The sequence below is a fragment of the Pholis gunnellus genome (genome assembly GCF_910591455.1).
Source record: "Pholis gunnellus genome assembly, chromosome: 22".
NCBI classification, from domain to species: Eukaryota; Metazoa; Chordata; class Actinopteri; order Perciformes; family Pholidae; genus Pholis; species Pholis gunnellus.
In genome coordinates this window covers 10,997,077-11,024,939 of record NC_136549.1, presented here as the reverse complement: position 1 = coordinate 11,024,939, position 27,863 = coordinate 10,997,077, and the positions used below count along the sequence as shown (strand labels likewise).

At 42.7% G+C, this 27,863-nt stretch overlaps 1 protein-coding gene across 1 annotated transcript in view; it reads right to left on the bottom strand.

Moving 5' to 3' along the window:
- Window positions 1-224: 224 nt before the first annotated feature.
- cacna1c (calcium channel, voltage-dependent, L type, alpha 1C subunit) overlaps window positions 225-27,863 on the bottom strand; it is a gene marked incomplete at both ends in the record, with an annotated part of 164,460 nt that continues 136,821 nt past the window's right edge. The window contains 28 exons of the mRNA XM_079183765.1: window positions 225-800; window positions 1,277-1,427; window positions 1,551-1,659; window positions 1,796-1,892; window positions 2,593-2,690; window positions 2,808-2,950; window positions 3,058-3,174; window positions 5,881-5,907; window positions 6,168-6,532; window positions 7,409-7,543; window positions 7,836-7,963; window positions 8,189-8,290; window positions 8,683-8,785; window positions 9,238-9,334; window positions 9,438-9,565; window positions 9,812-9,974; window positions 11,341-11,432; window positions 11,778-11,843; window positions 13,216-13,353; window positions 15,782-15,970; window positions 22,026-22,109; window positions 24,472-24,582; window positions 24,727-24,885; window positions 25,491-25,692; window positions 25,910-26,056; window positions 26,163-26,215; window positions 26,316-26,423; window positions 26,516-26,603. Coding sequence (XP_079039891.1) covers window positions 225-800; window positions 1,277-1,427; window positions 1,551-1,659; window positions 1,796-1,892; window positions 2,593-2,690; window positions 2,808-2,950; window positions 3,058-3,174; window positions 5,881-5,907; window positions 6,168-6,532; window positions 7,409-7,543; window positions 7,836-7,963; window positions 8,189-8,290; window positions 8,683-8,785; window positions 9,238-9,334; window positions 9,438-9,565; window positions 9,812-9,974; window positions 11,341-11,432; window positions 11,778-11,843; window positions 13,216-13,353; window positions 15,782-15,970; window positions 22,026-22,109; window positions 24,472-24,582; window positions 24,727-24,885; window positions 25,491-25,692; window positions 25,910-26,056; window positions 26,163-26,215; window positions 26,316-26,423; window positions 26,516-26,603 — 3,976 coding nt within the window. The remainder of the gene's footprint in view (window positions 801-1,276; window positions 1,428-1,550; window positions 1,660-1,795; window positions 1,893-2,592; window positions 2,691-2,807; window positions 2,951-3,057; window positions 3,175-5,880; window positions 5,908-6,167; window positions 6,533-7,408; window positions 7,544-7,835; window positions 7,964-8,188; window positions 8,291-8,682; window positions 8,786-9,237; window positions 9,335-9,437; window positions 9,566-9,811; window positions 9,975-11,340; window positions 11,433-11,777; window positions 11,844-13,215; window positions 13,354-15,781; window positions 15,971-22,025; window positions 22,110-24,471; window positions 24,583-24,726; window positions 24,886-25,490; window positions 25,693-25,909; window positions 26,057-26,162; window positions 26,216-26,315; window positions 26,424-26,515; window positions 26,604-27,863) is intronic.

The window sequence follows — 27,863 nt, the reverse complement described above, 5'->3', positions numbered from 1 at the left end:
CTCTTATAAACCGACAGAGTCATAACCAGGTGTTTAATGTTGCGTCACTGGCCGCCATTGTCCAGAGCGGTTACGTCTGGCTGAGAGGCAGACAGTGTGTGTGTGTGTGTGAGGGGCGGGGACAGACAGAGCCAGCCACGGCGCTGTTACCCAGCACTGACGAGCGTCAGTCTGTGATGATGTCAGAGGGGCCAGTTGGCCAATCAAACCTGTCAGTCCGACTCCTACAAACTCGTCACACACTCCATATCCTCGTCCTCCAACAGCCCGCTGTTCCTCTGCCGCGCTCCTCCAATCACAACCGAGCTTCTGTGTGGCTCCTCCTCCCCCTCTTCCACCTCTTCTTCCTCTTCTTCCTCCTCCTCCTCCTCCTCCTCCTCCTCCTCTTCTCGTTCCCTCCCCTCTGCGAGCAGCTCCTGTCGCTCCTCCAGCGAGGAGGGCTCGTGGATGGAGCCTCTGCTTCCTCCGGCTTCTTCCTCGCCTTCGCTGACCACTTGGTCCCTGTGCGTTGCCGCCGCTGCTGCTGCTGCTGCTGCTGCTGCTGCTGCTGCTGCCGCTGCTGCTGCTGCTGCTGCCGCTGCTGCTGTGTGGAAGGGGAGGAGGTTGCCGTTGGGGCTGTGCTGGGAGCTGGAGGAGGCGCTGGATGTTGCGTTCGTGGCGGGGTTGCCGTTGAGAATGTTGTTGGCCGCGTGCTCCATCTCCTCGATGGTCATGTCGCACGCGTCGGCCAACTCGGCTTTGGTCACCTCGATGAACGACGGGTCCTGGGCGAAATGGCCCAAACCCTCTGATATTAGCACCTGGGGAGAGGAGGGGAGGAAGATAGAGAGAAATGGGGCGATGGAATGGAGGGAGCGGGAGAGAAAAGTAAACTTTAATGTTGTAGGAAAAAGATGGAATGTTTACGGCTACAACTGATGATTATTTTTCATTACCTAGCGGTGAATTATTTTACAGATCAATCATTTGGTCTATAAAAGATTTGAGGCCCAAGAGGTAAAACTACTCAATATTTCACAAAAACACAAACAAATAGTACGGCAGACATATTAACATATTTATCCTGTGAGGTCTCAACCCCCAGGCTGGGAATCACTAACATAATACAAAGAAAAGCAGCAAATCCTCACAATTGAGGATGTTAAAGCTTCAGCTAAATGTCTAAACTTCTCCAACCTACACAAACACACACACACACACACACACACACACACACACACACACACACACACACACACACACACACACACACACACACACACACACACACACTTACTGCCTCCACCAGACTGCCTGCACTGCCGTGACACAGTGAGCTGGAGTCCTTTCCCAGTAGCGACGGCACTGTGAGCGACACCGGCCGTGGTCTTTGATTGGACACTGACACAGGACTGGGCACCCGGCTGTTCCCATTACTGTCGCTGTACCTAGGAGCAAAAAAAACAACAAATAGTTTATCATTATTACTGTTCCTACAGTACCATCGTCACAGCTTTCTGAACAAATGTACTGTGACTTGTAACAGTTATTTGAAAGGTACTTGGTCTTACCAGGGCCCACAGTTGACAGAGGGCAAGCTGGTATTGAGCTTTTCGTGGGAGTTGGAGCCCTCTAGCCTCAGAGAGGGCACTCGCTGGTAGAAGGCATCGCTGCCATGAGCTAGAAACAAAGAGGAGAATAACCCACTAAGAGAACGAACCTCTCAACAAGTACGACAAGGCTGCAACTTGACAACAATATGCACGTTAAATAAAAGGTAGAACTGTGCTTGATGTGTGCACAGGGTGCATTATACCTGTGGGACTGGCTGGAGGCGTGGAGCACAGCCGGCTGAAGAGGGTCGGTGAGTGACTCCGTCTTAGCAGAGGACTCAACCCTGCGACTGCCAGAGCCTGAATGAGGACAGAGTAGAGGGACAATGTCAGGGGACGCGTGTAAAACACAAACCGTGCCCCCTGAAATCGTTTTATCCAAGGTGCTTGGAGAGGGGGGGGGGTTGTGCACCTGTCGTGCTTGGCGTTACTAAGTAACCAAAAACCCATAATTTAGCGGTAAGCCTCACTGAGTAAACAAAGTAGAAACAGCGCAGCAAATCCCTCACAGTAGCTTTACTGCTTGATTCGTCTGTGTCAGACCTTTCAACTGGATGTTGGGATTTCCTGGTGAAGAAAGCAAAATAGTCCGTGGGACACGCTGTAAAGCTCTGTGTAGCCCAGCATTTACATGATTAACTTCTCCGTACATTTATTGTAGACTCATTTTACGGAAGAAAGAAAATTGATCTGCCGGCTGTGATTGTTGTTTTTCCTTCAACCTTCCCATAAGTTGAACTATTCTTATCTCGGGGTGCAGCCGTTGGGAACGCTTGCGCACCGCGACGGTGACACGCTCGCTTTTGAGTGTGCCTTCCGCTCCTACGTTGACAACAATGGATTTGAGGGGTGTACAAATGAGCTGCCTGTGAACGGCCCCTTAGACCGGAGCAAGACGGGAGGATTATGTCTGCCGAATAAACAGCACGGCGGAGAGTTCACATTATGTACTTAAACCCTCAAAGTGTGCGTTTGTGTTTATTTTGTGGGCATCATCTACCTGATGATGTACAAGGTGCAGCGGTACAGACGTCTTTTGGGAGACGTCTGGCCTCGACTGTCTCCTGAGACACTCCAGATGGAAAGACGATCTCCGCGCTGACACACAAACACAGCATGTAAAAATGAGTACAGCATAGAAACAATTAGTATTCTAGTATGTAGACTAGTTGTACCAATACTTTCGAACAGTTTTTAGGAGAGACGTCTCCTTACCCAGAGTGGTGGGGCAGAGGAAGACTCTCCTGGGAGACTGCCACCCTCTTCCTCCTCCTCCTCCTCCTCCTCTTCTGTCTTCTACCTCTTCTCCGTCCTCCATGGGATTCAACTGCTTACATGTTTCATCGTGATACACCAGCCTAATGAGAACACACAGACACCCAAAGAGGAGTTTTATTAAAGACACGCCCCGAAACGAATCAAATTTAGAGGTGAAAAAATGATGTGTGTCTGTTGTCAGCAGTACATGTCAGAGGAGAGCGAGTGGTCGTCCTCGTGGTCGCCGTAGCTCTCGTCGTACGTCTCCTCCGTCGACCCCTCGCCTCTTCGGATGATTGGCCGACGGCTGTCACTTGAGTCCGAGCTGCCGACAAACAAACAAGCACACGACCAAAACAAACAAACCGACAAAATGAACAAAACAGAGCACAGATGGAAAAAACAGGTCGACAAATAGGCAAGACAGATGTCAACGTGAACACAGAAAAAAAAAGAAGCAGCTGATTAGTAAAACAAACTCGGAGAGGCGCTTAGGAGGAGACTGAAAAACCCACTGAGGCTTGTAGGAAAGGGAAAGAGGAGGGAGGAGAAAAAGAAAAAGCTTGAAAGAAAAGGAGAAGCAGGGGGGGAATTACAACTATTTTGTTTAAACAAAACGGTAAAAAGCATCGAAGGCAACACGTGGAATATGACAAACTGATAGCACGACTGAGGTGCAGACATCTTTAAAAAACAAAGATTAGGACAGACAAGATAATGGCTCGTAACAGCTAATATTGTCAGTCAATACTTGGAGTAATGCAAGCCTACTGGGAAATTAAGCAGGTACATTTTATGCTGTTCTCATCATTTAAAATGAAGGCCAATAAAGTCCTGGAATCAGACGCCGTCTTTTCTACTCATCTGTTTAAGAAGTGGAGGCAATGACTATGTTAACCTTGATGCAATTTTGTTCGGAGAAAGAAGAAAGTCTTAGTTCTGAATTCAGGGTTGTGTGTTTAGTCTAAACCCTGCATATACGCTGTGTTACGTTGTATTCCAAAGATGTCTTGTCCCCCTTATCCGTCCACATCTGTTTCATACTCCAGACTTAAGCTTTAGGGAAGCATCCTGACATTTAAAGTTAAATATTTTCTTCTTCACCAGATAGTTTGCTTAAGTGTTACACCATGTGAGCTCCCCAAAACCATCTGTCAAAGGTTGCGTTTCAATAAAAAAAACAGGAGTTAAATGACTTAGCTTGCAGTTAGCAGAGCCCATTATTCTTTACTGTGAACACCCACAAATACAAATAGCAATTTGTGTTTTTCGAGCACCAGCACATGTACTTCACCAAAGAACTGCCCGGTGAAGAGAAACTAAATGGAATTTCTAAATGTTATGATGTCCCTTTAATCCACAGCACACTCTGGGTTAGAACAGCATTTAATAAAACCTGTTCTGGATCCGTTTGATCGAGCTCACTGCACTTGGTAGCTGGATGGAAGTTAACACCCGGGTGGTAAATCAAGCGAATCCAAAGCGAAAGTGCACCGGAAAGCGTTCACTGTACTACACCATGTCTTGTAATGGAGCACTTAATTGTTGATCACAGGGAAAGTGAATACGTTCAACTCCTCTCTAATTAACTATGACCGAGCTGTCTCACGGGCTGACCTTTGAGGATCAAAACATTTAGCAAACGGAAATAAAAAGTCTAAGGCCCTGCTAGTCACGCCTGGAAGCTGCAATGTTTATTCAGGAAGGAATAAATGGCCATGATGACAATTTTGCTGTTCTCATAGGCTTCCCAATATAATTACTGAAATCACTAACTCTGCTTTACAAATTTGAAACTCACTTAAAACATACTTTATGCAAATAACTATCCATGATTATCTACTTTAGACACGTGATTCAAAACTAAAACCTGTGTGTTGCTTGCTAAACACTTCCATTTAAATAGATCACTCTGTTATCAATCCCCAGCACCCAGAATACACCTGTGAAAACACCTGGAACCAATCAGATCACCTAAAAATCAAAGCTTGAACACTATTGATAGAATTCAGGTTTGCTTTTTGGTGTGCGAGAGTTAGAGGGCTATAATTGCAATAAACAACGCTGTCTGTTGTTTACAGTACAATACAGTAACTATGTTCATGTAATCTTTAGTTAAACTATTGTGTCTGATACTGTTACAAGTATATGAGTATTGAGAATAAACTGATTTGGTTGTTTCCCCATTGCATTTGTGTTAATAGTTTGTATTTACAGCATGCTACAAATAACAAAGACTCTAGATAAGAGTGTTTTATACTTAGCACATCCGTATGAAGTTTGCATGTTGAAAGTGCTATTTATTTAGTGTTTAAGTGTATAGTTTTTGGTTTTGCAAGAGATGTAAGATAACTTGTATTTTGTGTATTATGTTTTTGTAATTTGTGTGCAGGGTTTGTGTTTTAAGTATAGCTGGAGGTATTAAGTTTGTCCTGAGGGTGGTGCTAATAGAGCAGAGGCGATCTGAAAGTTGGATTACGTGCAACAGAGAAAAGCTTATCATGCGTCTGAAATGGAAAATGGTTATACTCAGTACTCAGTGGACATCATGGTCTTGTCATACCGTAGACTTTGATATTTCTTGTGTCCAATTGTGGTGCGAAATAAAATGTGAGGGATCACCAAAACCATTAGGAATCATCCTCTGGGGACCAAGAATTTCCGGAGCAAAGTTCATAGAACAAAGAGCCGAATATAGGACAAAGAGCATTCGTTGTGTCTAACCCAGACCTGCCATACACTAGCGTTGAACAGTAGCAATAAGAGCCTTCGATAGGAAATATTTGGCCGTGTTGCACCAAACACTCTATCCACGGCGTTGGCAGCAGTTTCTATAGTAGCAGCGTAGAGCCTGGCTTTTGCTATAGCAACTAAAGCATTATGTGCATAGCAAATCTCACCATAGCACTTTGACAGCGATGCCATTTTATGTAGCATTATGAAACCTTTTTGCACGCAGTCAGGGGACTAACACAACACACACACACGCGCACACACACACAGTTTCTCTCTCTGTCCCCTGGCAACATACCGCATGAGGGTGTCATAAAAACACGTCCTGCTTGCCACCAGAGACAAAAGACAGGGGAAAAAGAGAGGAGGAAGGAAAAAAGAAAGTGAAGGAAATAGGAGAACCATTTTGAAATGTCATGCTGGTTATTATGTTTACAGGCTAGCTGAATAACTGGGATGTTGGTTCGGAGAAAGTGATAGACTAATAATTCTTGCCTCAGCTCAAAACCACAAAAAAATAGGAAAGGAACCCCGAAACACCAATTCAATAAAAAAGATGTTTACTGCTGTGCAGACTGCATTCACCTCTTTGGAGGAAAGCACCACGCGGACCTCGGCAGCAGGATGGGGGTGAGCGGCTGTCCTGTGTGCCCGTCCACAGTGCTTATGGACGGGCTTGGGAATCGACTGATGCCCTGGGTCGCCACCCCGACCATGCCAGTGTTGTTGGCATTGTTGATGTTGGCGTTGGAGCCCGATGAGGAGTAAGAGGAAGGGGTGAAAGTGGTCGAGTCCATGAGCTTCTCGTGGGACGGACTCTCGCCTTCGCAAGGGGAGCCCTTCTGGCTGATGTGCAAGGGACGCTGGGTAGTGAAGGACTGTGGGAAGGAAGCGCGGCCATCGCTCTGGTTGTAGTAGTTGACGTGGTTGCTGAACAACCCACCCGTACGCTGTGGGGTGAGAGGAGAGAGGGTGAGAGAAGGGAGAGAGAGAGAGAGTAAAGGAAAGATGACTAAGAAGATGAGAACTGTGGGAAAAGACAGGGAATTAAAATGATGTTTAAGTGAAAATATCTTTATATCTTACTACAGTCAAACACCCAGACAGAAGTACTGTCACACTCACTGCTAGCAGCAACAAAGCTCTACCCAGCCAAGATGGAAATGCAAAGCAAAGGCCTTGTGTCACAAACCAAGGGGAGGTTGTATTCTCAACTTAGATATTTATCTTTAACGGATGAAATGTTAAATCTTGGTCTAAAATCTCCACAATGCTTAATAACAGCTAGGTGCCAAAGGAGTAGTGTGATTCTATTTCTAGTTAAGAAAAATATTTAAAACTACTAATTTCAGTCCATCTGTGTAACGCAGTGTATGTAAAAGTAACAAAATACAGCAGTAAACAAAACAAAGCGCATGAATGGGGCAATGACTTTTGACAGTGGAGGCTGATAACTGAGAAAAACTCACCCTTGAGCGAAGAGGTGTGTGTGTGTGTGTGTGTGTGTGTGTGTGTGTATGTAGTTTCTGTCAGAGGTCTTCCAGTTATAGTGCTCAATTGTTGTTATTATTTTTGCAATTTTCGGCCACTAGATGTGCTTCTAAAATGTTTAAAATTTAGTTCAGTATCTGCAGTGATTGGTAGCCAAGCTATGTGGTGGAAAATGAGGCTTTTTAAATGTCTTTTTGAACCTCTGAGCACATGCAAGAATGTCTATGCATGTGCATGGAGCGATAATATGGCTTCAAGCTGGACGCCGATCATCTCTCTCTCTCTCGCTCTCTCTCTCTGGAGAGTGAGTGAGGGTGTGTGTATCCAACCTTTACCCTGAAGATATCATCCTCGGATGCAGCCGACACGGGCTCCTTCAGGCCTTTATCCAGCTCCTCCTCCACCGTCAGGTCTCCAGAGATGGCCCTCCGAATCTCTGGACCAATGTCGTGCAATGTCCGCAGGCCCGCCTACACACAGACCAAATTTGACTCTCGTGGAATAACACAGTGACCTACATGCTTATCTATTTAATGTCAAAACTCTGAAACATATGTACTCACACAAACAAAAATCTGTCTTTCTAAAGTTAATTCATAACAAGAAGCCTCCTATAAGCTGTACACTATATTGCCCCTCATGTTTCTTTTATGATTTTGGGATCTATCAAAGTCACAATTTGACAAAATCTACCGCTGTCATCTGAATTTCCTGACAATGCAACAAATATACACAGATTTAGGATCATGTATGTTACTGTACCTGCAGAGAAAGGGCAGTTTTGGGGGCCACCTTGGCCACCAGCCCTTGTTCTTTCCTCTTCTTAAACTTGCGAAAATATTCCTGGATGAGGAAGGTAGCGTAGAACTTCCCGACTGTGACCTCATCATCTGCAAAAGATAATGAAATTAAATGCATGATTAACGCGCAAAATAATGCCTTACTGTATTTGTCAGAAATGCAGTTGCAAGTGATGCTGCCGTGGTTTTGGTCAAAGTAAAACAAGAACAATTTCAATTTAGTGTAAATGATGATTAAGTGTTCACATTTTCTATATTTGTGTTTATTTTTAAGATATGATTGAGCTATGAAACTGCATTGCAGAGTATACAAACCTCCAGCAGGGGGCACTACTTGATCCAAGAGCTTCATGCTGGTTCTCTTCCAGATCTTCTTCACTATCGCCCTCAGTTCCTCGTTGGCCTGCTCCAGGTTTCCTGCACACACACAAACAGTATAAATACAGTCAGTAGGCGATTTGAGGGGGGGGGGGGATGCCATCCCCCTTGTTTTGAAAATGAACTAAAGGCATGCCCCTCTACATCCCATAGCAATAGAGTTAGAATCTATGGTCTCAACCATAAATATCAGGAGCCTAACTGCTGTATAGCTGCTACTATGCCAATAGATCAGACTGAGGTTGTACTGGGCAGCTTCCAGGTGAATAACTATGTAACTTCCCTGAGCAAAAAAAAGGAAAACAGTGACACCTGGCAAGATGGTAATAAATTGAATCCCCATCTTATGCACTACATATTCATATATGCCAATGTGCCCAGCGTTGTGTGTGTGTGTGTATCTGTTGCCTGTTCAAGTGTGTGACTGTTACCGTCTGTCTTGATCCTGAGTGCGGTTCTGACCAGGGCGAACAGCGTGGCGTTGAACATCACTGTTCCATCGCTGTTCAGAGGCATGTTCATCGACACCAGACGCTGCACGAGATGGAACATTTTGTTTGATCACGCACAGTCTTAAATATAAAACAGGTACATTTCCTGTGCGAACTGCCAGCATCCATTGGCAGCAGACTCAAGTTTGTTGAAAATAAGCAGACAGTGGTTTGACACTATGGTCACTATTAATGGTCCTCTAGAGAGACGTGAATGTCTAAATATCTAAAATATTTTCCCTGTACGATCTGTTGTCAATGTGCCATTTGAGTCACCGTGGAAGGTGTTATGAGCTGTCAATGTGTCATCACAATGATGCCGCAGATTTATTAAAATTGCTCACACCTGGCAAATAGAGTGGTTTTAATTCCACCCCGAAATAGTAGCAGAATGAATTCTGATTAGCTAATTTCTAAAGCCTGATCAAATGATTTGTACATTTCCTGCAGCCTTTACACCATGTTCGGGGGCCGAGTGTTTGCGAGCACGTTTACCTTGCAGGCGACTCTGTGTGGACAGAGCTTTCCGAAGCCGAGTGGAGGCTGGATTCTTCGCAGCAGAGTCACCACATCCAGGTGCTTTATTCTCCCTCTGGTAACAGCGCATAGGTCACATTAGAGTAGCTCTCTACGCAATCTCTGCATACCAATGACGAATTAGTTGGTCGATATATGTTAATTCTCTGTAAACTTACTTAGCCTCCGGGTCATATTCAGCCCAGATCCTCTTGAATTCGTCAAGATGATGCGGCCCCAGGATTGACCAATCACGCGTCAGATAGTCAAAGTTGTCCATGATGACGGCCACAAACAGGTTGATGATCTGGGGATAATCAGGAATCGGTCAGACACTACATTAACAAAGTATATATGTGAATTTTAAGCTAACCACCTGTTGGCTGTTGCTTTGTATGTACAGACAGTAGCAAGATCTCTGAGCTATTTGTCTTTCTCATTTTTTGGGAGTGTCTGTTTTTCCACCTTCCCTAACTGTGATTGATTCCAGTACACATACTGTGTCAAATACTGTCTGTTTAAATAATTACTTTCCCTTTCTCACTGCACTCACCAGAAAGGCACAGAGCATGTAGAAGCTGACAAAGTAAATGATGGCAAACTGGCTGCCACAGTCCTCGTTGTCCAGGTTGCTCTCGTTGGTTGATCCTTTCTCACACGGCCGACTGGGCGAGCACGCCAGCATGATCTCCTGCCATGCCTCACCTGTTGCACATCTGATAGAGACATGCACACACACACACACACACACACACAAATATGCACACACGTTGACGCAGATATGCATGCAAAGATACAAATCAAATACATTAGAAGTACACGTACATGCATAGATGTGCACATGGAGTCACATGTGCATTTATGCATCAATGCACACATACAGACGCACGGATGTGTGCGCGTATGCATACGGGCATACAAGCATACAGAAAACACACACACACAGTAACAAACACAGAGAGAGGCAGACACACAAAGACAAACACAAACACACAAGTGTTAGATTCACTATAAAGAGCAAAAAACAATCATTATGTTCTAAAATCTAAATTTACAGAGCAACAGCAAAGACATGTTATTCCATATTGTCCAAAGTACAACCGCCTTTCATTCTGAATACTTCAGAACTATTGAACTCTTTACTATTATTTATCAAGTGCTGTACATCGCAGTTTTAAGTATCCAAGCATCCTGCCTTCTCTGAATGGAAGCCCATTGCTATGATTCATTCTATGAAGGGATCAGTACATAGAATGTAAAAGAATAGAATAGATACTCTATATGATTTTATGGCAAAATGCTCACAGAAATAATAGAATTGCTGCCAAACCATTCAATACTTTGTCATATCTGATTTATCCTTTCATTTTCTGTGTTTTTTAGTTTTACCCCTGCATGGAATCTTACCCGTATGGCAACCACACAGGACAGAGAGGTTCCTGAGACTGGATCCAGGCAGTTTAAATGTGTTAAGAGTCCTCTGACAACTGAAGAAAGTGTCGTCCTCAGTGGACCAGAACTATTTGCGATAAATCTGTCAAGTTTACAACAATTTCCAGCTAACTACTGAGCACACTGGTGTACAGATACGATTTTAAAAGCTGTTAAAGCTGCTGAGTCTATATTTTTCAACTGGAATTTGTTTAACTCTTGGCACGGTGGCAGTGACATCTTCTCACTGTACAAACTGAAAAAAAAAAACCCCATCCCACATTGGCTCTTGTGCAGAGTCAAGTCACAGAGTCGGCTGAATTTACAGCTTGACATTTACAGATATCCTGGCATTTAATGAACCAGCTGCTGTCATAAAATGCCAGTGGCAGCTTCTAATGAAAACATAAACGCTTCTCAGAGTAAAAGGAAGAGAACAAATATAGGAGAGCAAAAAGGAAAAGTTATTGTCGTTGATCTAACATTACAGGAAGTACTGATGAAGGTAGAAGGACAATGTCGAAAGAAGAGACGACATTGACTAGGAAACAATTAACAAAAGTGTAGATATTGAGAGAAGTGGGAGGAGGATGAGGGAGGACAAGAAGTGGGAAAAGGACAAAAGATGAGGAGCGTAGTCATCTTCCTCACCTGAAGAGCAGCAGCACCGCCTGAGGGAACGTCTGGAAGTTGTTGTTCCTGTTGACCTGCGTGTGGTCCCGCAGCGCTATTTTACCAAACATCTGCACAGGAGGGGGGAGGAAGTGGTCACAGCACACAGGATATGACGTCAGCATTGACAGGAGGAAGTGATCAATCTCTGGGACAATCACAATTAGAGGCCGCTGTCCCTCTCATCATCATTGGTACAATCAACACAAAAGGACAGACGAGAGGACGAGGAGAGACATAGACTAGCAACAGCTAGAGGCGGAGGAGAAGTGGAGGAGAGAGGGACGACGTGACCGAAAAAGGAACTCTGGATGACAAGACTCCAGGAGGACAGACACAGGATGGAGGCCAGCTGGAGGAGAGAGGAGAAAAACACAACAGAGGGAGGGAAACAAGGGGACAAGACAACAGCTTACCTGCATGCCGATGACAGCGTATATGAAGAATAGCATCACTATAAGCAGAGCTACGTAGGGCAGAGCCTAAAGAGGAGAGAGACACTTTAGTAACAAGTTGTCGACAGTATTATCATGCACCAAGGCTGTAGTCCATTCACTTCCATTCAATTCTAACACATCCAATTAGTCTAAAACTGATTTAGGAAATTCTAGTTAAAAAGGGTGTTTCTTTATTTTTCAAATGAGCAGTTAGCAAAAAAAAAAAAAGTTTCTTTCTGAAGTGAAAGTGAACTGATCTGCAGCCCTGTGTGGCACAACACCAAAACAATCCAGGACAAATCATCTGACTTCGAAGTGAAAAACCTACAAACTGCTCTCTGAGTTTAGCCAGGAGACCAGTCCCAACGTACATTAACCAAACACGACCAGAACGGGTACGTCTTCTGTATTCACACACCGGGGAGACAGTGTGGAGGAACTGAGCTCCTGGCTAACATTGCCCCTGTGACTGGGAGGGCAGGGCCAAACCATGACGAATACATGAACAAGTAAAAAAGGTACAGGAAGTTTACAGGTAGCTTAATTAATACATTCATGAGCACTTTTGGTTTCAAATCACACCACGAGTCTGGTTTTTGTTGTATCACCAATGTTTCGAATTTCAATGACATGAAGTGGCCCGTCTCAGCTGACACAAGAGAGAGAACAGATTATTTTCATTTCCCCCACAACTCTCTATCAAATGATTTCATTTTTTGGTGGAGTGCTTCGTTAAACTTAACTACTGCTTGACCCGCCTACAGGGAATGGTGAGCTTTCAGGGGTTAGTAGTAGGGTGTTTGAGGGGGGAAGTAGGGAGTAGAAGAAGAAGTGGAGGAAGAAGAGATGGGTAGGAGAGCGAAGAAAATAGATTGCTGGTTAAGGTTCTTAAGTTCCTGGCTGTTTCCCAGCTTCATGTCCCTACAGCCCTCCCTGCCTCTGCAACAAGACTCCTAAACCTCCTCTCCGTTACCGCACATCATCCCTCTTTCTTTTCCTCCTTTCCCATCTAGACTAAACTGTCCGACGTCCCACCCTTTTTGCAAAAAATAGGAGGCGGAGACGAGGAGGGAGGAGGCAAGGAAAGGAGAGGCGGCTTGTGAGACTCCACCAGGCTGGATTTACACAAGAACAAGGATATGTTTAGCCCTATGTGACTCAGATCTGATTTTACAAGATGATTTGCACAGTATTAATAACAGTAATTGAGATAATCACCTTGTTGGCACACTATGCCAAGTCTGGATCACAAGATCAGCTATAAACCCTGAAATGTAGTTAAAATAGTGCTATAGCCTCAAAACAAGGGCTCCAATCTGGTTCACATTAGGGTTAAAGCTCCACTTTTGCTGCATCATTCAGTCCTGTGTAAACCCAACCCCCTGCTCTAGCATGTTGTGTCCGGTTCTCCCCTCACTTGGAAGGATTTGATGAAGGTCCACAGCAGGGTCCGAATCCCTTCCCCGCGAGACAGCAGCTTCACCAGCCTCATCACGCGGAACAGCCGGAAGAAGGTGATGGAGATCCTGGCGTTCTCTTCAGAGTTCTGCAGTCCCTTTTGGTGGGGTTTGGTGTTTTTTTTTTAGAAAAAAACACAGGACGCATGGGAACACATGCAGATAGGTAAGGGAGGGAAACACACACACACACACATACACACAGGTAAAGATGAACATACAAAACGTACACACAAAAAACATAGGCAGAAATAAAGACGTACAAGTAACATTCATATACATATTCCCACCCACATGTATAGGTGGATGTAAATATGTATAACACACGCGCGCACACACACACACACACACACACAAACACACATACACAGAGTTAATAAATGGAAATCTGCGTCCTACAAAATCCCATCAAAATCAACTGACAAAAGAGATTTGGGAGAGAATCGGGCAATCATGCTCACTTTTCTGGCTTCATGGAAAAATCAAATGGCAACAAAGAGATTCACAATCCATCTATCAGCTTCCTAAATACACCTGCTTATACCTCTCTTTATGTAATAGATACGTCCAACTGTGCAACAAGAACATTTGACAAACAAGCATTTAAAGTACTTTTTGAGCCACTGGAGTAAATCATCTCACTCAGCTGAAAGATTTGATTACTCTGCACCGGTACAGACTGAAAGTCTAACAGCGGAGATCAGGCAAGGGAGATCTCCATCGATTAAAGTCAAGCTATTTCATAAATCCCTGATAACAATTCACAACAGATACAGTACAAAAATCTGAGCCTGCAGGCAACTTCCTGTCTTGATAAATCACACAGGCAGGCTAATTGTTTATCTGGAGCAGCTGGCCACTGCGAGAAACAATCCAAAGATGACTTTCAGGCGGACAAAGATGTTAATACCCAATGCAGTCACTGCCAGGTTAAAGAGAATAGTGTTGTCATCTTAACTTTTAGTTTACTATGATCTTCTTTTACCCCTGCAATCATATTTGCAGAACCTATCCATTTGTTGTCTTATTTTGAAAAGTTGCAGTTTTTATTCAAAATATTTCTTCGTAAAGCTCTGAAGTACAAGCTTGAGAGGCACTGTAGCTTTCTAACTGTCTATTGTCCCAAACTCATCCACAGGAAATAACTCCATGATGAAATATTCAGCCATCTCGCTGAGTGCTATTCTAATACGGATTTAGTTATTCATGCTGCTGCTGCTCATTCTCACGGACAAAAAAGCAGAAAAAACAAAGGCAACATCAGGATTTGTGTAAAGCATTATGCAGTTAATACATCAACTAAGGACTCATTATACTATTCAAATTATACTCCAAACAGCAGGATGAAGCCAAAGATAACATTCATACAACTACCAAATTATCAGCAACCAACAGCAGTAACAGTTACGCAATCACACCTAACTACACAGCAGCATGCATCAAATAAACCGGACCACACAGAACTGCAGCACTTCTACCGTAACAATGCAGTTCCATGCTACATCTGCCTTCGCTGTGATAAATAAACACAAGATCCTCCTACCTCACCTCTAAATCTGTTTGATGCCATTTGCGTTTTTTCCAAGAAGCCATCAATTCTTTATGCTAATCCCAAAGAGAAAACACAGTGAGCTCCTTAAAAAGGACCAGCCATTCTCTACACATCTAGCTGCAAGTTTGGGATAACAGATGTCATATATTACTTTTCAAGAGCAGAGAAATAACTCATCTTGTTTTTAAAAATGTAATATAGAAATCAAAAGATTGTAAAATTGCATTGTTATATATTTCTGGGATGACTGGGAGTGCTTTATATGGGTAGACATCACATTGTTCTGTTGATGCAGGTGTGTTGAAAAGTAACCCAAGACATGCGTTGTCCCAAACTCCGCCGACAGATGTGCCGAAAATGGCAAATCCTTCTGAGGAGTGTAAGTCAAAATTCTGTAATGCAAGTAATACCACAACTGGACCACAATGGGGACCATTGCACCATTAACAGAGTGGGGCAGTGAGAGGGAGAGGTACAGTAACAGTAAGTGTAACAGAGCGAGAGACAGAGAGAGAGAGAGAGAGTCTGAATATGAAGAATAGTTTGAATTATTCAGAGACATCCAAACAAATGGACAGATTCACAGATAGATCAGATAAGACAGCAGGCCAGTGGAGAAGAGTGAAAGAAAGAGAGACAGCGTGGTAGCGTGACCATGATGGCTTGCACTCATGACGAAGCACTAAAGATACCACACCCATAAGGGAAGGGGGAGCAAGTTGCAAGCCATGGGGGAGGTGTGGGGCAGCGGGCACCAGGGCAATAACAATAGTCACTCAGGGAAAGTCACAAGACTCCAGTTATACTAGGCCTGCACAAAACAGTGTCCTTCACCATACACACATATATATGTCTATGTAGAAACATGTGAAACAACAGCTACGTAAACTCTGGACATGCTGCAGAAGATGACAGCGGGAGCGACAGAGGAGAGACGACAGGACGAAGGGAAAGCCAAAGGTTTTGGGCCATACCATGGTTGGCGTAGCAGGAGGAGGGATGGAAGAATGGAGGGATGGAGGAGGGATGGTGGAGGAGGTAGGGAGGCGGACGAGGTTACCGTCGGAGCGTACCATTGGCCTTACCACAGGGGGGTGAGAGGAAGAAGAGGAGGAGGAGGAGGGCGAAGAGGAGGAGGACGAGGACGAGGAGGAGTCAGCTGGCTTTAAGGAAAGGCAACAAAGATCAGCACCAGAGCAGCGCCTTGGTGTGTCTTGGTGTCTGTGTGTGTGTGTGTGTGTGTGTGCAGTATATGTGTCTTTTAGTGTTATTATGTGAAAAGTTGTAAGAATTTCACAATAACCGCCGGGCTACTGAGGGTCCAGTCTCTGATCAACCCTCACATGGTGAAAAGGTTAAAAAAAAAGTATATATATATATCTATAGATATATATATAGATATATATATATCTATAGATATATATATATATATAGATATATATCTATATATATCTATATATATAGATATATATCGTCTGGGCCAGGAGGGAGAATTCTGCAAGATATTACTGCATAATGGAGACTGAACCCATCCTCTGTGAGGGCCACGTCAGGCGGAATCTCAGTACTAGAAGATTAAAACATGTGCGAGGTTTAAACTATCGCTGAAATTGCTGTCCAACGCCTTGAGGGCCAAAATAATGAGCGATGGTCTGGGGGCAGCCACAGAGGGCCAAAGAGCTGAGGGTGTACGTGAGCCCATGTGCTGGTGTGTATGATGGCCGATAGAAGGCGCGCCTCTGTAGCTATCTGTTTTTCTTTCTGCCAGCTGAAGCTAAAGTACAGTAACAGTGGTTGAAGCTTTAGCTTGACTCAGGCTACATTTACCAAATGCATCATGGCATTAAAGGGAAATGCCTCCTTTGACGATGTGTTATTCAAGCATTTCTCTGACCTGAAAATAGCCAAGTGAAACTAGAACTTGAACCTACTTTCAGGTCAAAGATGCATCAGAATACCACAATAAAAAAAGGTTGAAGTTAAGATCATCTCAGTCAGACGAAGGTGATTTTAGATGCTTTTGGAAATTGGAGCCCACTAGTATTTAAATAACATTGAGAAGCACAAAGATAACATATTGTAAGGAGACACCCACTGGTCCTCTCTGGTATTACAACATTCTACATCACTGGGAGTGATAGATTAACTTCTAGATTAATCTATGACTCGGGAGCTGTTTACTCTTTGGTGTTGGTCCTGTTAAAATACCTTACCACATAATGAAGAAATTAAAGACATTTTAACAGAGCCATACATACAAATGTATGAATACACACATTAATGATGTACACAGAGGAATAGGTTACTATATTTTAAGATGCTTATAAACTAACAAACTCTTTGGGGAGGGATAAATGGTTGATGTGTTTGTGTGTGTGTGTGTGTGTGTGTACATGTCTAAGGAGAAGAGCTGAGGCATTATGGTGTGAATGGAAGGAAAGTTGGGAGGAAAGACAACTAGGAAGGAAGGGAAGGAACAGTGGTGGATAAAGGGAAGTCAAGGATGAGTTGGAAAGATGGGGAGGGAGGAAGGAAGGACAGAGAAAGGGAGGGATGATGGCACGGATACACACTTACTGGAGACTAAATCAATACTGAAATATGGGAGAATGTGTGTGTTTGTGTGTATGTGTGTGAATGAAAAAAATGACCAGATGAGTCAATTTAAGCGTAACTAAAATCAGAATTTGCTTCACTTTCTACGTGAAATCGAAGCTGTGAACCACATAAGATTAAACTCAAATCATTTCTTATGATGAAGTGACACAAAGCAAATTACAGAGTCTACCGTGGACTTCAAGGATTTGGACATGGGTTTTAAATTTAACCAAATAAAACCGTCAATTTGTGAATAAATATACAGAAGTCCTGTCAGGCTGAACTACAGTGCAGATGTGAGTAACTCTAGTTGCAGCTCCTCGGATTCATGAGCTCATTTAAAATGACCTTGAGCCATTTTCTCACATTGCATGTTGTGTTTTCAAGCAACAATTTCATCAGTTCAGTCAGTTCAAAAGGTAAAATGGGTCTCTTGAGAACATTATTACCCTCGATTGAGGGATTTTAAGTTGTAATACTGAAACACAAAAGTGCATTTTCATTAGAAAAACAACACTAACTCGTATATATATATATGTATATATATACATACACACGCATATATACATCAGATAATTGGATGATCTCTTAGGATATATGAAAAGTATGAGAGACCCGTGTTACCCAGCTTGCATTTCAGGTGAGCAAGCAGCACCGCAAACCAACGAGAAAGAAGACAGAGAAAGAGAGAGAGAGATAAACATCCATAAAAGAAGAGTTAAGTGAACTGAAAAAGCTCAGAAAGAGAAAGGAGAGAGATGGAGAAGAGAAGGCATTCCGAGCAGAGAAAGAAATAGATGCAGTCCATACTGGCATCGTCTGCAAGACACCGCTCAGAGCAAACCACTACAAAATCTCTTCACACTACTTCTACTCAAAACAAAAAAAACGTAAAAGAAAACAGACAGGATTTAAGAAGCACCCGCAGGTTGCTGGGGAGAATTAGAGACCCAAGGATTAAGAAAGTATTCTGATTCGATGACCACATAAAGTGCAGCTAATCTAAGTCAACAGGCACCCAACAGAGCAGCAAAGTGGGTGCACTCAAACGAGAGATTTTAGCCATTTTATATTTACTTTAAGTGAAAACATTTTAAAAGCCGGCCTGTTACTGCACCTCGCTGTGTACTTAGGAATGCAATGACAGAGTGGTAGCTGTTGGCAAGCTGCTACTATTAGTTTCTAATTGCATTGCTCAGTACGTTGGAAAGCGTTCACCTGTGCTTCGTCGCCTGGATAAATGCAGTAGCAGGCTAAAATCTAAAATGTCTCAGTGACGGGGTCCCAGATCAAAAACAGACAAGAGTTCTCACAGGATTGAAGTGCGGAGGGTTTCTTAAAAAAGACAAATAGAAAAGGTAGCTCGGGCATCTCATCACCCAAATCATTAAAAGCCACCAGAGAAGAAGAAGAAAAAAAAAAAGACTTGGGCCATGCCTTTAGGTTAGGGGTGAGAGAGGATAATAATGAAACATTCAGGAAGAAACGCAAACCAATCAAAATCAATCAAACCAAATCAAAGGCAATATCCAAACCAAAGCGTTAAGTGCAGCATCAGTGACTTGTATTGATGACAAAGATGTATATCTCTGGCCCGTTGAACCTCAGAATAAAAGGTGGCTGATCGATCAGTGGTTTTATATTGTCACTTCCCAACAGAAATGTCTCTGTTAAGTGTCTATGAATATATGTATACACTCCTCTGTCACCTCCTCACTCCCCTGACGTCACAATCATGTCATAACTGGACAGAATAATTGAATGAAACATAAAATATCCAAGTACAGTTTTGAAATGACCTGCTGTGGTTTCTAAGCAGCTTTGTCAGCCTCTCATGGGGGAAAAATGGATTCCCTTTCTAAAAGGCCCGAAAACAACAGCCAAGCTCACACACCCTTGGGAAACACAAACCTTATTTGTATGCCTGACCAGTGCTGTCTGAGGTGAAACACACTGCATTCCACCACGGGGGAAAGTACCGGGGAGCATGTGTGCATATCTTTTCTATAACTCAAACCAGCAGGCTGAGGGTGTGAGAGCAGCTTAGGCAAACCTATACTCATAACGTGCATCCCCATGTAGGAGAAATGTATCTATAAATCGATGTAATCAGAAACTGTTGGTGCCTAAATACATCAACAGCTCAGTCTAACCTGAGAATTTAAATAGTTTTCTTTAAAAGGAACATTTGGGGAAACGCGCTAATTTTCCTCGCTGAGAGTAAGATGAGAAGATCGATACCAAAGTATTGATCTTCTCATCTTGTTTTGGGAAATACAGTGTAGCAAAGGGGTGGTGTAAGTGTCTTCATAAGCTGGAACAAATATACAACGTATATCAAAGTTAGACTCTAATCTCAGTCCCCTGAGGAATTGAAATGACTGATAAGACTCTCCCACAAAAAAAGCCATTAAAAGTCATTTTGGACTGATCATAGCATCGGCTCACACAGCTAAACTTGGCCTCTTCTAACGCTAAATTAGAAGCAGTTGTGTCCAGACACACTCTGCAGTTTGCATGGTTCTCAGCCTATTTCTCCTGCCAAAGAGCACTTTGAATATCACATGAATAAAACACCAATTATCCCTGAAGTGTAAATACGATAGACACTCAACATTTGACTTGTGTTTGGGATATTCATTCTTATTCAGACCCCACTGTTGACCATAGGGCCTCCACGTCGATAATAAATGAATTCATACATGCATTTACATAAATTTCATGGGTCCTGAGTAAATCCATTCATGGATCAAATTGTTTCCCATGTCTGCACATTACTATTGTTGGACAAAAAAAAAAAAACTGCAACTTGTATTTTTCTCATTTGAATTGACAGTTTTTCAGGTGATTTATGAATTGAGAGCGTTTCATGACCCTAAGGTCAAATCACCATTGTTAAAAAAAAAAATCTGTATTCATTCCAGAAATGTGGATCTTTTCAGCAAACATTATATACAGTATCAGGCCTGGATATGCCACCTTTACATCTGCCATGCTATACGGTGTCCATCATGCCAGGGGAGTGGACACTATCCCCTGTGGCAATGATAAAAGATCAAATAAACGGGAGAGCAAACCAAAAAGTGCTGAGGGAATGCAATAGGCTCTATTGGCAAGTGCAATAGTTGTTGATGCTCAGCAGACCGAGGCGTGAATACCTATCTGAAGCCGTTTCAAATATTAGAAAACCTACACGAAATGCTGGAGAAGATAAAAGCGCAGGAATTGGAAGGGGGAGATCATCGACAACAAGTTGTGAAACGTGTTGTTTTACAGCCTCCATTGTTATTAACATTACATTTTAACAAAATACAAATATAATGGAGTGACGACAATGTTCCCCAACAGCCAACATATTAATCATAAATCAAACTGACGACCTCAAAAGGTATTTAGATGTCAAGGCTCAAAGTTCTCCGAGCATAACTGTTCAGTATTTCACATGTTTAAACGCTCTGTTCTGATTGCACTACATCTGGCTGTTTTCTCTGCCAGACTGATTCAGCCGTCTCTTAAAGTTCAAACGTGGTGCAGCTGAAGTTTCCTAATCATTTGAAAGCATGCGAGATGGGTATCGGCACTCTGTCTGTTTGTGTGTGTGTGTGTGTGGGGGAATGGCAGAGCAGGCAGGCAGGAAGGGAGGGAAGGAGTTGGACTACTTACGTTAACCTCAGTGATCGCTATGTCAACAATGCTACCCACAACTATCAAGGCATCAAATGTGTTCCATGCATCAACAAAATAATGCTGCGTAGGGGTGGAAAGAACAGAAAAACAACAGAAGAAAAGGACAGAACATAAGACATTTAAAAAATGGAAACAACGGAAATTAAAGGAGAGAGGAGAAAAATAAGATAAAAACATTATATACATGAGCATTGGAGTTTTTTTTAGTAGGAGGACAGAGGGAAAGAATCAACAAAATTCAACAGCAAAAAAACAAAAGAAGGGGCAGTCTAAAAGAGATGGACAGCAGGAAGAGCAGCGGCGATCGGTCATGCTTGTCCATGAGAGGAAAATGTCAACAACAAGAACAGTACAGAACAAATTTGCAACAAAATCACAACGAAAAAATGCCCCTGTTGCTGTAGTTAAAAAAAATGATGTGTAAGTCTGTTTGTGATTGGTCAGTGAGTTAGTTCAGTTAGTGAGGGGATTAAAACCTGAGGACATGTCACAGTCTGATATGAAGTGGACAAAAAATTAAGAACCCGACAACATCTGAGATACTGTAAGCAATAAGGAAGGAGGACGCAAGGCAGGGAGGCCTTAGTGTGCAATGCTAAACCCGGCCTCTGTTCTCTCTACTTTTTAAGATACCCAGGAAGAAGCTTGTTCTTGCTCAGGAACCCTTGTGGTTAGGGGGTCCCCTGAGTAGCAGCGGCCATCTTGGAGTTAAAGATGGAGGGAGAGAAGGAGAAGAAGGAAGGAGAGAAAAGAAGAGGCAGAGAAAAAGGGAAGAGAGAGAGACAAAGAGAAAAGACAGGACAACACAACACAGAATAGCCACAAAGGAGAGGAGAGTGGCAGGAAATGAAAGATTCAGAAGAAGCAAGAGGGCACAAGACAGAGAGAGAGAGAGGGCGCGACAAGGAGAGTGAGAGTGGGCATCGTACTTACGTTGATCTCACTGAGAATGACGTCTATTATGCTGCCAATTACGATGAGGAAATCAAACACATTCCAGGGATCACTAAAGTACCCCTACACAGGATGAGGTGAGCAGGAGGAGGAGGAGGAGGAGGAGGAGGAGGGTAAGAAAGGTAGGTTAGAAGGAAAACAACATCTGCTGCCACTTCGCAGACCTATTAAGGTGGTATGAGGTCGTACAGTACACTTGAGGAAACGGAACAACAAAAACCAGCTGACGAACCGACACATGAAAGGACACATTTTCATTCTGATGAACAGAATCAACTTGTTTCCTTTGCACTATCGGTTACATCGAGTGCAGCTGGATTTCCTGCTCTGTCGTGGCGTGTTAGATGGAAGTTATCGAAGTCGGCAATGCTGTGGCAGTGATTATACTGAAAGCCCACTTTGTTTCTTGAGAGCAATTCATCATCATTAGGGGTACAAAGTGAGTATTTATGAGAAACATCCACATTGCTTTAGGCCAAAACAGTGTTATTATTTAGGCTGGTAAAATAAATATATATTTGATGTACTGTAAAAGGAGCTTAGAAGGGTTTGGTTGTGTTCTGGTGTAGAGAACACAGCTTCATTAGAGTTGCATTCGGAGAGGCAGACAAGATCTAACAAGGGTAATTTGGAAACTGGCCTGGCGCATGGCCTTTTCAGAAACATTTCCATATACTGTAAAGCAAATTACATTCAGATTCAGGGCTGATTGTTTTCCCATAGCACATTTAGATGTTTTTTTTAAACTGTGGGCTCGGAAGGCTAATGATGTTGCGCAACATCGGAAGAAATCTGTTAGTTATTGCATGTCTGAAGACGGTTGGAAGTTGGAGCAGGGGAATTAGAATAATCCCTGTCTGGATAATGTGAGGCTTCTACATTTTACACTGACTATATTCTGCGGTTCACCAACAGAATAGCTGTGTAACTTCCCCATAAAAACAATTAGGTATGCACAAACTCATACCACAGCAGCAGAGAGATTCTAAGTGAAGGTTAATCTTACTGATCAATTTTAAGCTTCATCATCTGACATCAGCAGCGAAGGGATCACCATAAAAGGTTATGCAGATATTACAAACTATTTCTAGACTCTATAGAGGTTTAAATTAAGTTGTTTGGAGGTGTAAGAATATTAATGTCAAACCAGGGTTAAACATGAACAGAACTTAGCATTCCATTGATTTGACAAACTTATTTAGACACATATCATTTTTAAAGGTGGACCCCAAAAAAATCCACAATGTGTTCAGATGTTCAGAACTATACAACACAGTAAAAGAAGCCTGAGGAACAAGGCTGAGACAGTGAAACCTGTACAAAAGTTAAAAGGTATTAGCACATGTATTTTTTCCTCCATAAAGCAAATGTTACTGGAGCTGATTCCACTTGTGTGTTGACGACTGTAACACCTGGAAGTAAAAGCATTAGTGAGCTGGTCCTCTGTGTGTGCCGGAAGAGTTTACCGAAGTCAAGCCAATAAAAACAAGGAACATCCTAAAGATGCATCTCACTCACGCACAAATGAAGTGCGTTACGTCTTCATTAGCGTTGTTCAAATGGCTCGGGAACATGTCGACATGCTGCACTTTAACTTATTACATAGACTCAATTCATGAAAGAAGGAAAACAGGTATCAGTTTGTATATTTTCTAAAGGTTTTCAACTTTTAAAGATTAACAAAGTTGCAAAACTGCTTTTAGAAAAAATCAGTTTAAATGAACCCTACTTGAGGAACAATGTAGAACATAATGCAGCGCAGCGTGAGGTCAACTCCCAAGCCTAAATGGTCCAAGTAGATCATTATTTACAAAGGTTATTACAAAATAACTATTTTTCCTTATTATACATGATCGCAGTTTGTAAAACATGATATGGATTTTATAGCTAATTGGAAGAATAAATTAATTAAGTTTTAATTAGTAGTTCAAAAAACCCTGGCTTCCAAAAACTATTTTTTTTGCTATTGACTGTGTTCAAGTATTTTCCTATAGCCCTGCTGCAATAGGGGGAGGCATTCCCATCTGTCACCGTTTAAATACCTACTGATGCACCAGGAAGTGCTTAGATTGGACCAATAAACCCAGACAGCTACATAACAACAACAGCAGGGTAACAAGGGAGCAGTGAGATTAAAAACCACATGATGTCGTCCACTAATCATGTTTTAGATCCACAATATGGCAATTATCATCTGGAGGAAATTAAATAGGGATTAGGAATATGCAGTTCAACATCAGGGAGCAGTTATTTGCATTACATGTGAGGCAATGCCTTAAACGTACAGTATTTGACTATTCCATATTCATTGGTTGTAAGTTATTAGTAATAGTAAGTAGATTAAATGTTTTTGATCATAGCTGCTCTACTCTACCGTATTGCACTAGACAGTTATTCTGTTCTGCAGCTAGAGGAGTGAACCTACCCTGGGTTTGAAGGCGATCAGTTTAAGGATCATTTCCACAGTGAAGAGTCCAGTGAAGAGCATGTTGAGGATGTTCATGGCATCATTGAAATTTTTGGTCTGTCCATGATGCTGCAAAGACACATGAACAACTCATTATTGTCCAACAAAGGAAGGGGGGCTTCATGGGAGTTGTCTAAAGCCGTAACTGTAATATTTACCCCAATTGTAAGAGAGCGTACTTGCATTCTGTGAGCATGTACGTGTGAGACTCACCTGCATGGCCAGACAGATGGTGTTGAGAAGGATGAGTGTGAACATCAGGTACTCAAAGTAGGTGGAGTTAACCACATACCACACCTTGTACTGGTAAGGGTTCTTGGGGATGTAGCGACGCAACGGACGTGCCTTCAAAGCGTACTCCACACACTGACGCTGTGACACACACACAAACACGTGAGCATGCTCAAACACACATCTGCCTTTAACTTGTATCTGGTTGCGTAGCTCGCCAACTCCTCATCACTCTGTACTCAAGACCACCATGGAGGAAAAGCTGTAGCCGTGTCTTTTGGCAGTCTAAAAAAAAAAAGCGTTTTCCAGCCCAGACTACTCTTCCGTCCTCTCTGTGCATTTCCTTGTTCTTGCAAGGACACAGATCATCACAGAAAACACAGCTGCAGGGACTTCGCTTGGCTCTTTCTTTAAGCTTTAGTCTCATCTTCTGTCTGAACTGCTGCAGCTCCCTCCTGACTGCACTCCTCAAGTAGTTCAGCCCCTAAAACTCTTGTTCAGCCTCTCCACATTCTCCCATGTCCCCCCCCCCCCCCACTGCCTGGCCTCCATTCCCACTCCCTTGTGCCTCCTGAATGACAAAATGACTTTCCCACTTCAGTCAGAACAGCACTCACTCTCCCTCTTTAACATGAAACCTCTTACTTCACGTCTGTCTTACTGCTAAAACAAAAGGCATAAAAACAGTTATGCGCACACGACAGTGTGCACAAATCCAGTAACGGTTGATATGAAACAAACGCTACCTGATTCTTGTCCAGCTCACAGTTCTTATATTCCTGCTCTCCTTGCTCCTGGAATGTGACGATGACGAAACCCACGAAGATGTTCATCATGAAGAAGGCGATGATGATGATGTAGATGATGAAGAAGATGGAGATGACCACGCGGTAGTTGTAGACGGGCCCGACGTCCTCAGCGTGAGAGTCTATGGCCCGGTACAGTAACCTGAGGGAGGGCGGGGACAGATTCATTGACGGAAAGGAAGGTGGAGATTTGAGGACGGCAAGAGGGGGAGAGGAAAGGCACTTAACCCTCAGTTGATCCAGTAAAAAGCTTTGATTAGCAGAAAGTATAGGGTCGGGTACCAGGACGAAAAAGCAAGCACACAGTGTACACACAGTACGCAGATCAAAACAAATAGTGTTTGTATATAGACACATACCCTGGCCAGCCCTCAAAGGTCGACACCGCAAACAGAGCCATCATGCCTTGCAGGACGTCGTCAAAGTTAAAGTCACTGTTCTCCCACACTCTCTGGGCTCTTTGAGGCTTCCCCACATCACCATCCTTATACATAATGTAGGAACCCCTGTAAATACAAGTACACACACACACATGTATATATTCACGTCTTATCCAGTAGTTGTGCTATAAGAGAGAGTTCAACGAGCCTGCTTGCAGGAGGGACCTCTTACCTGCAGCCTGCATGAGTTTGTTTAGAGCTGTCGGTGCAAAAGAAGAACTTGCCCTGATGGAAAAACATAGAAATGTACAACTCAGTATTGATAAAAAACAAAACACATGATTACAACATTATCACTGAAGACGTTTCCCTCCTTTCCTCTTACCTTAAAGAGCTGTACTCCGATACATGCGAACATGAACTGGAGCAACGTGGTGACAATGACAATGTTGCCGATGGTCCGGATGGCCACGAAGACGCACTGCACTACATGCTGGAAAAAACGTCCCAAAGATGATAGTGAGTATTAGAGTGTGTATGTATATATTATGTGTTGTGTGTCTTTAGACGTGTAGGTGCTCTAACCTTCAGTCCTTTGGCTCTGTTGATGGCCCTCAGTGGTCTGAGCACTCGCAGAACTCTCAGGATCTTCACCACATTAATTGCACTGGACCTGAAACACACATGGAATTAAACTACTGACCCGTCAAACACACATTTTTACTATTAAGACACATTTGCAAGGTTGAGACAACTCACGCACAATGAATAGCAGTTTGTTAACACAAACTGTAGCATGAGTTTAAAAAAACAAAAACTGTAGAGACACAGAAGCTAAGTAAATTAAAATGATCAAGAAACAAGTAAATTGAACAACTGAGGCAAAATCACACGACACTCAACAAAAAGTATAAAACAACATTTAAACAAAGAATAACTGAGAATAACCATGATCCTTTTTAAGATAAGTAAAGTTGGGATTAAAATGGGCAAAGTCAAGCATGTCATCAAACTATGCTATATGATAGCGAGACAGATTTTTAACAGGAGATTGGCAGACGTGCACATTCATCTCAAGAAGTCAACGTTTATTGGCTAAAATCAGGGGGTTAAATAATTGGATTACAGTCTGGTTTGGTAAATTCTTACTACTGAAGTAATGATCATATACTATACTTGTTGCACCTCCTCTGACAATGTTAAGAGTACTAATTATCCATCAAAATCACAGGATATAGACCGTGTCACAAGGGGCCATTAATCATAAATTCATAATGCGTTTTAGTGTAATTTGTCTACAATAGTCAAAACTACTCTGAAAGTGTTTATGTAATAAAATACACACAAATACATGTGCTTCATGGACAAACACATACTAGTACAACACAGGTAGACCAACACAAAAACACAAACAGGCAAACAGAGTTATTGTGCTGTAAGAGAGTGTCAGTTTAAGCCAAAGATCAAACAGCGTGTGACCTTTTAAAGAACATGGTTCAAAGGAAAAGGTTTTAACATACTAACCAAAGGAATCAAATGAATACCTTGACATTTTGAATTTTACAATAAATGTTTGGAAAAAGCTTGAACATTGGTCCTTTGGTCATCTGAACTAGGCCTCCCAAGTGTGTTACTACTGTGTGACGCTAACGGCTGTCAAACGTGATACAATTCCAGCTTGCCATATTCTTTTACCTTTAATTTCAGTGTGGAAAGCTAATAAGCCAGTCATTCAGTTAACTGAAGAACAAATACAAAAACTTTTTCCTACGGTGTCACAAAGGCAGAGGGGAAAAAAAAGTGGATTCAAAATGTCAATGTATCCTTTTAAGGGAGTGACTTTTTAGACGGTTAAAGGAGTGATTTAAAGGGAGTGACATTACTCTGTGTCGACTTTTAAACAGAAAGTAAGGAAAGACCCGTTGTGCCACAT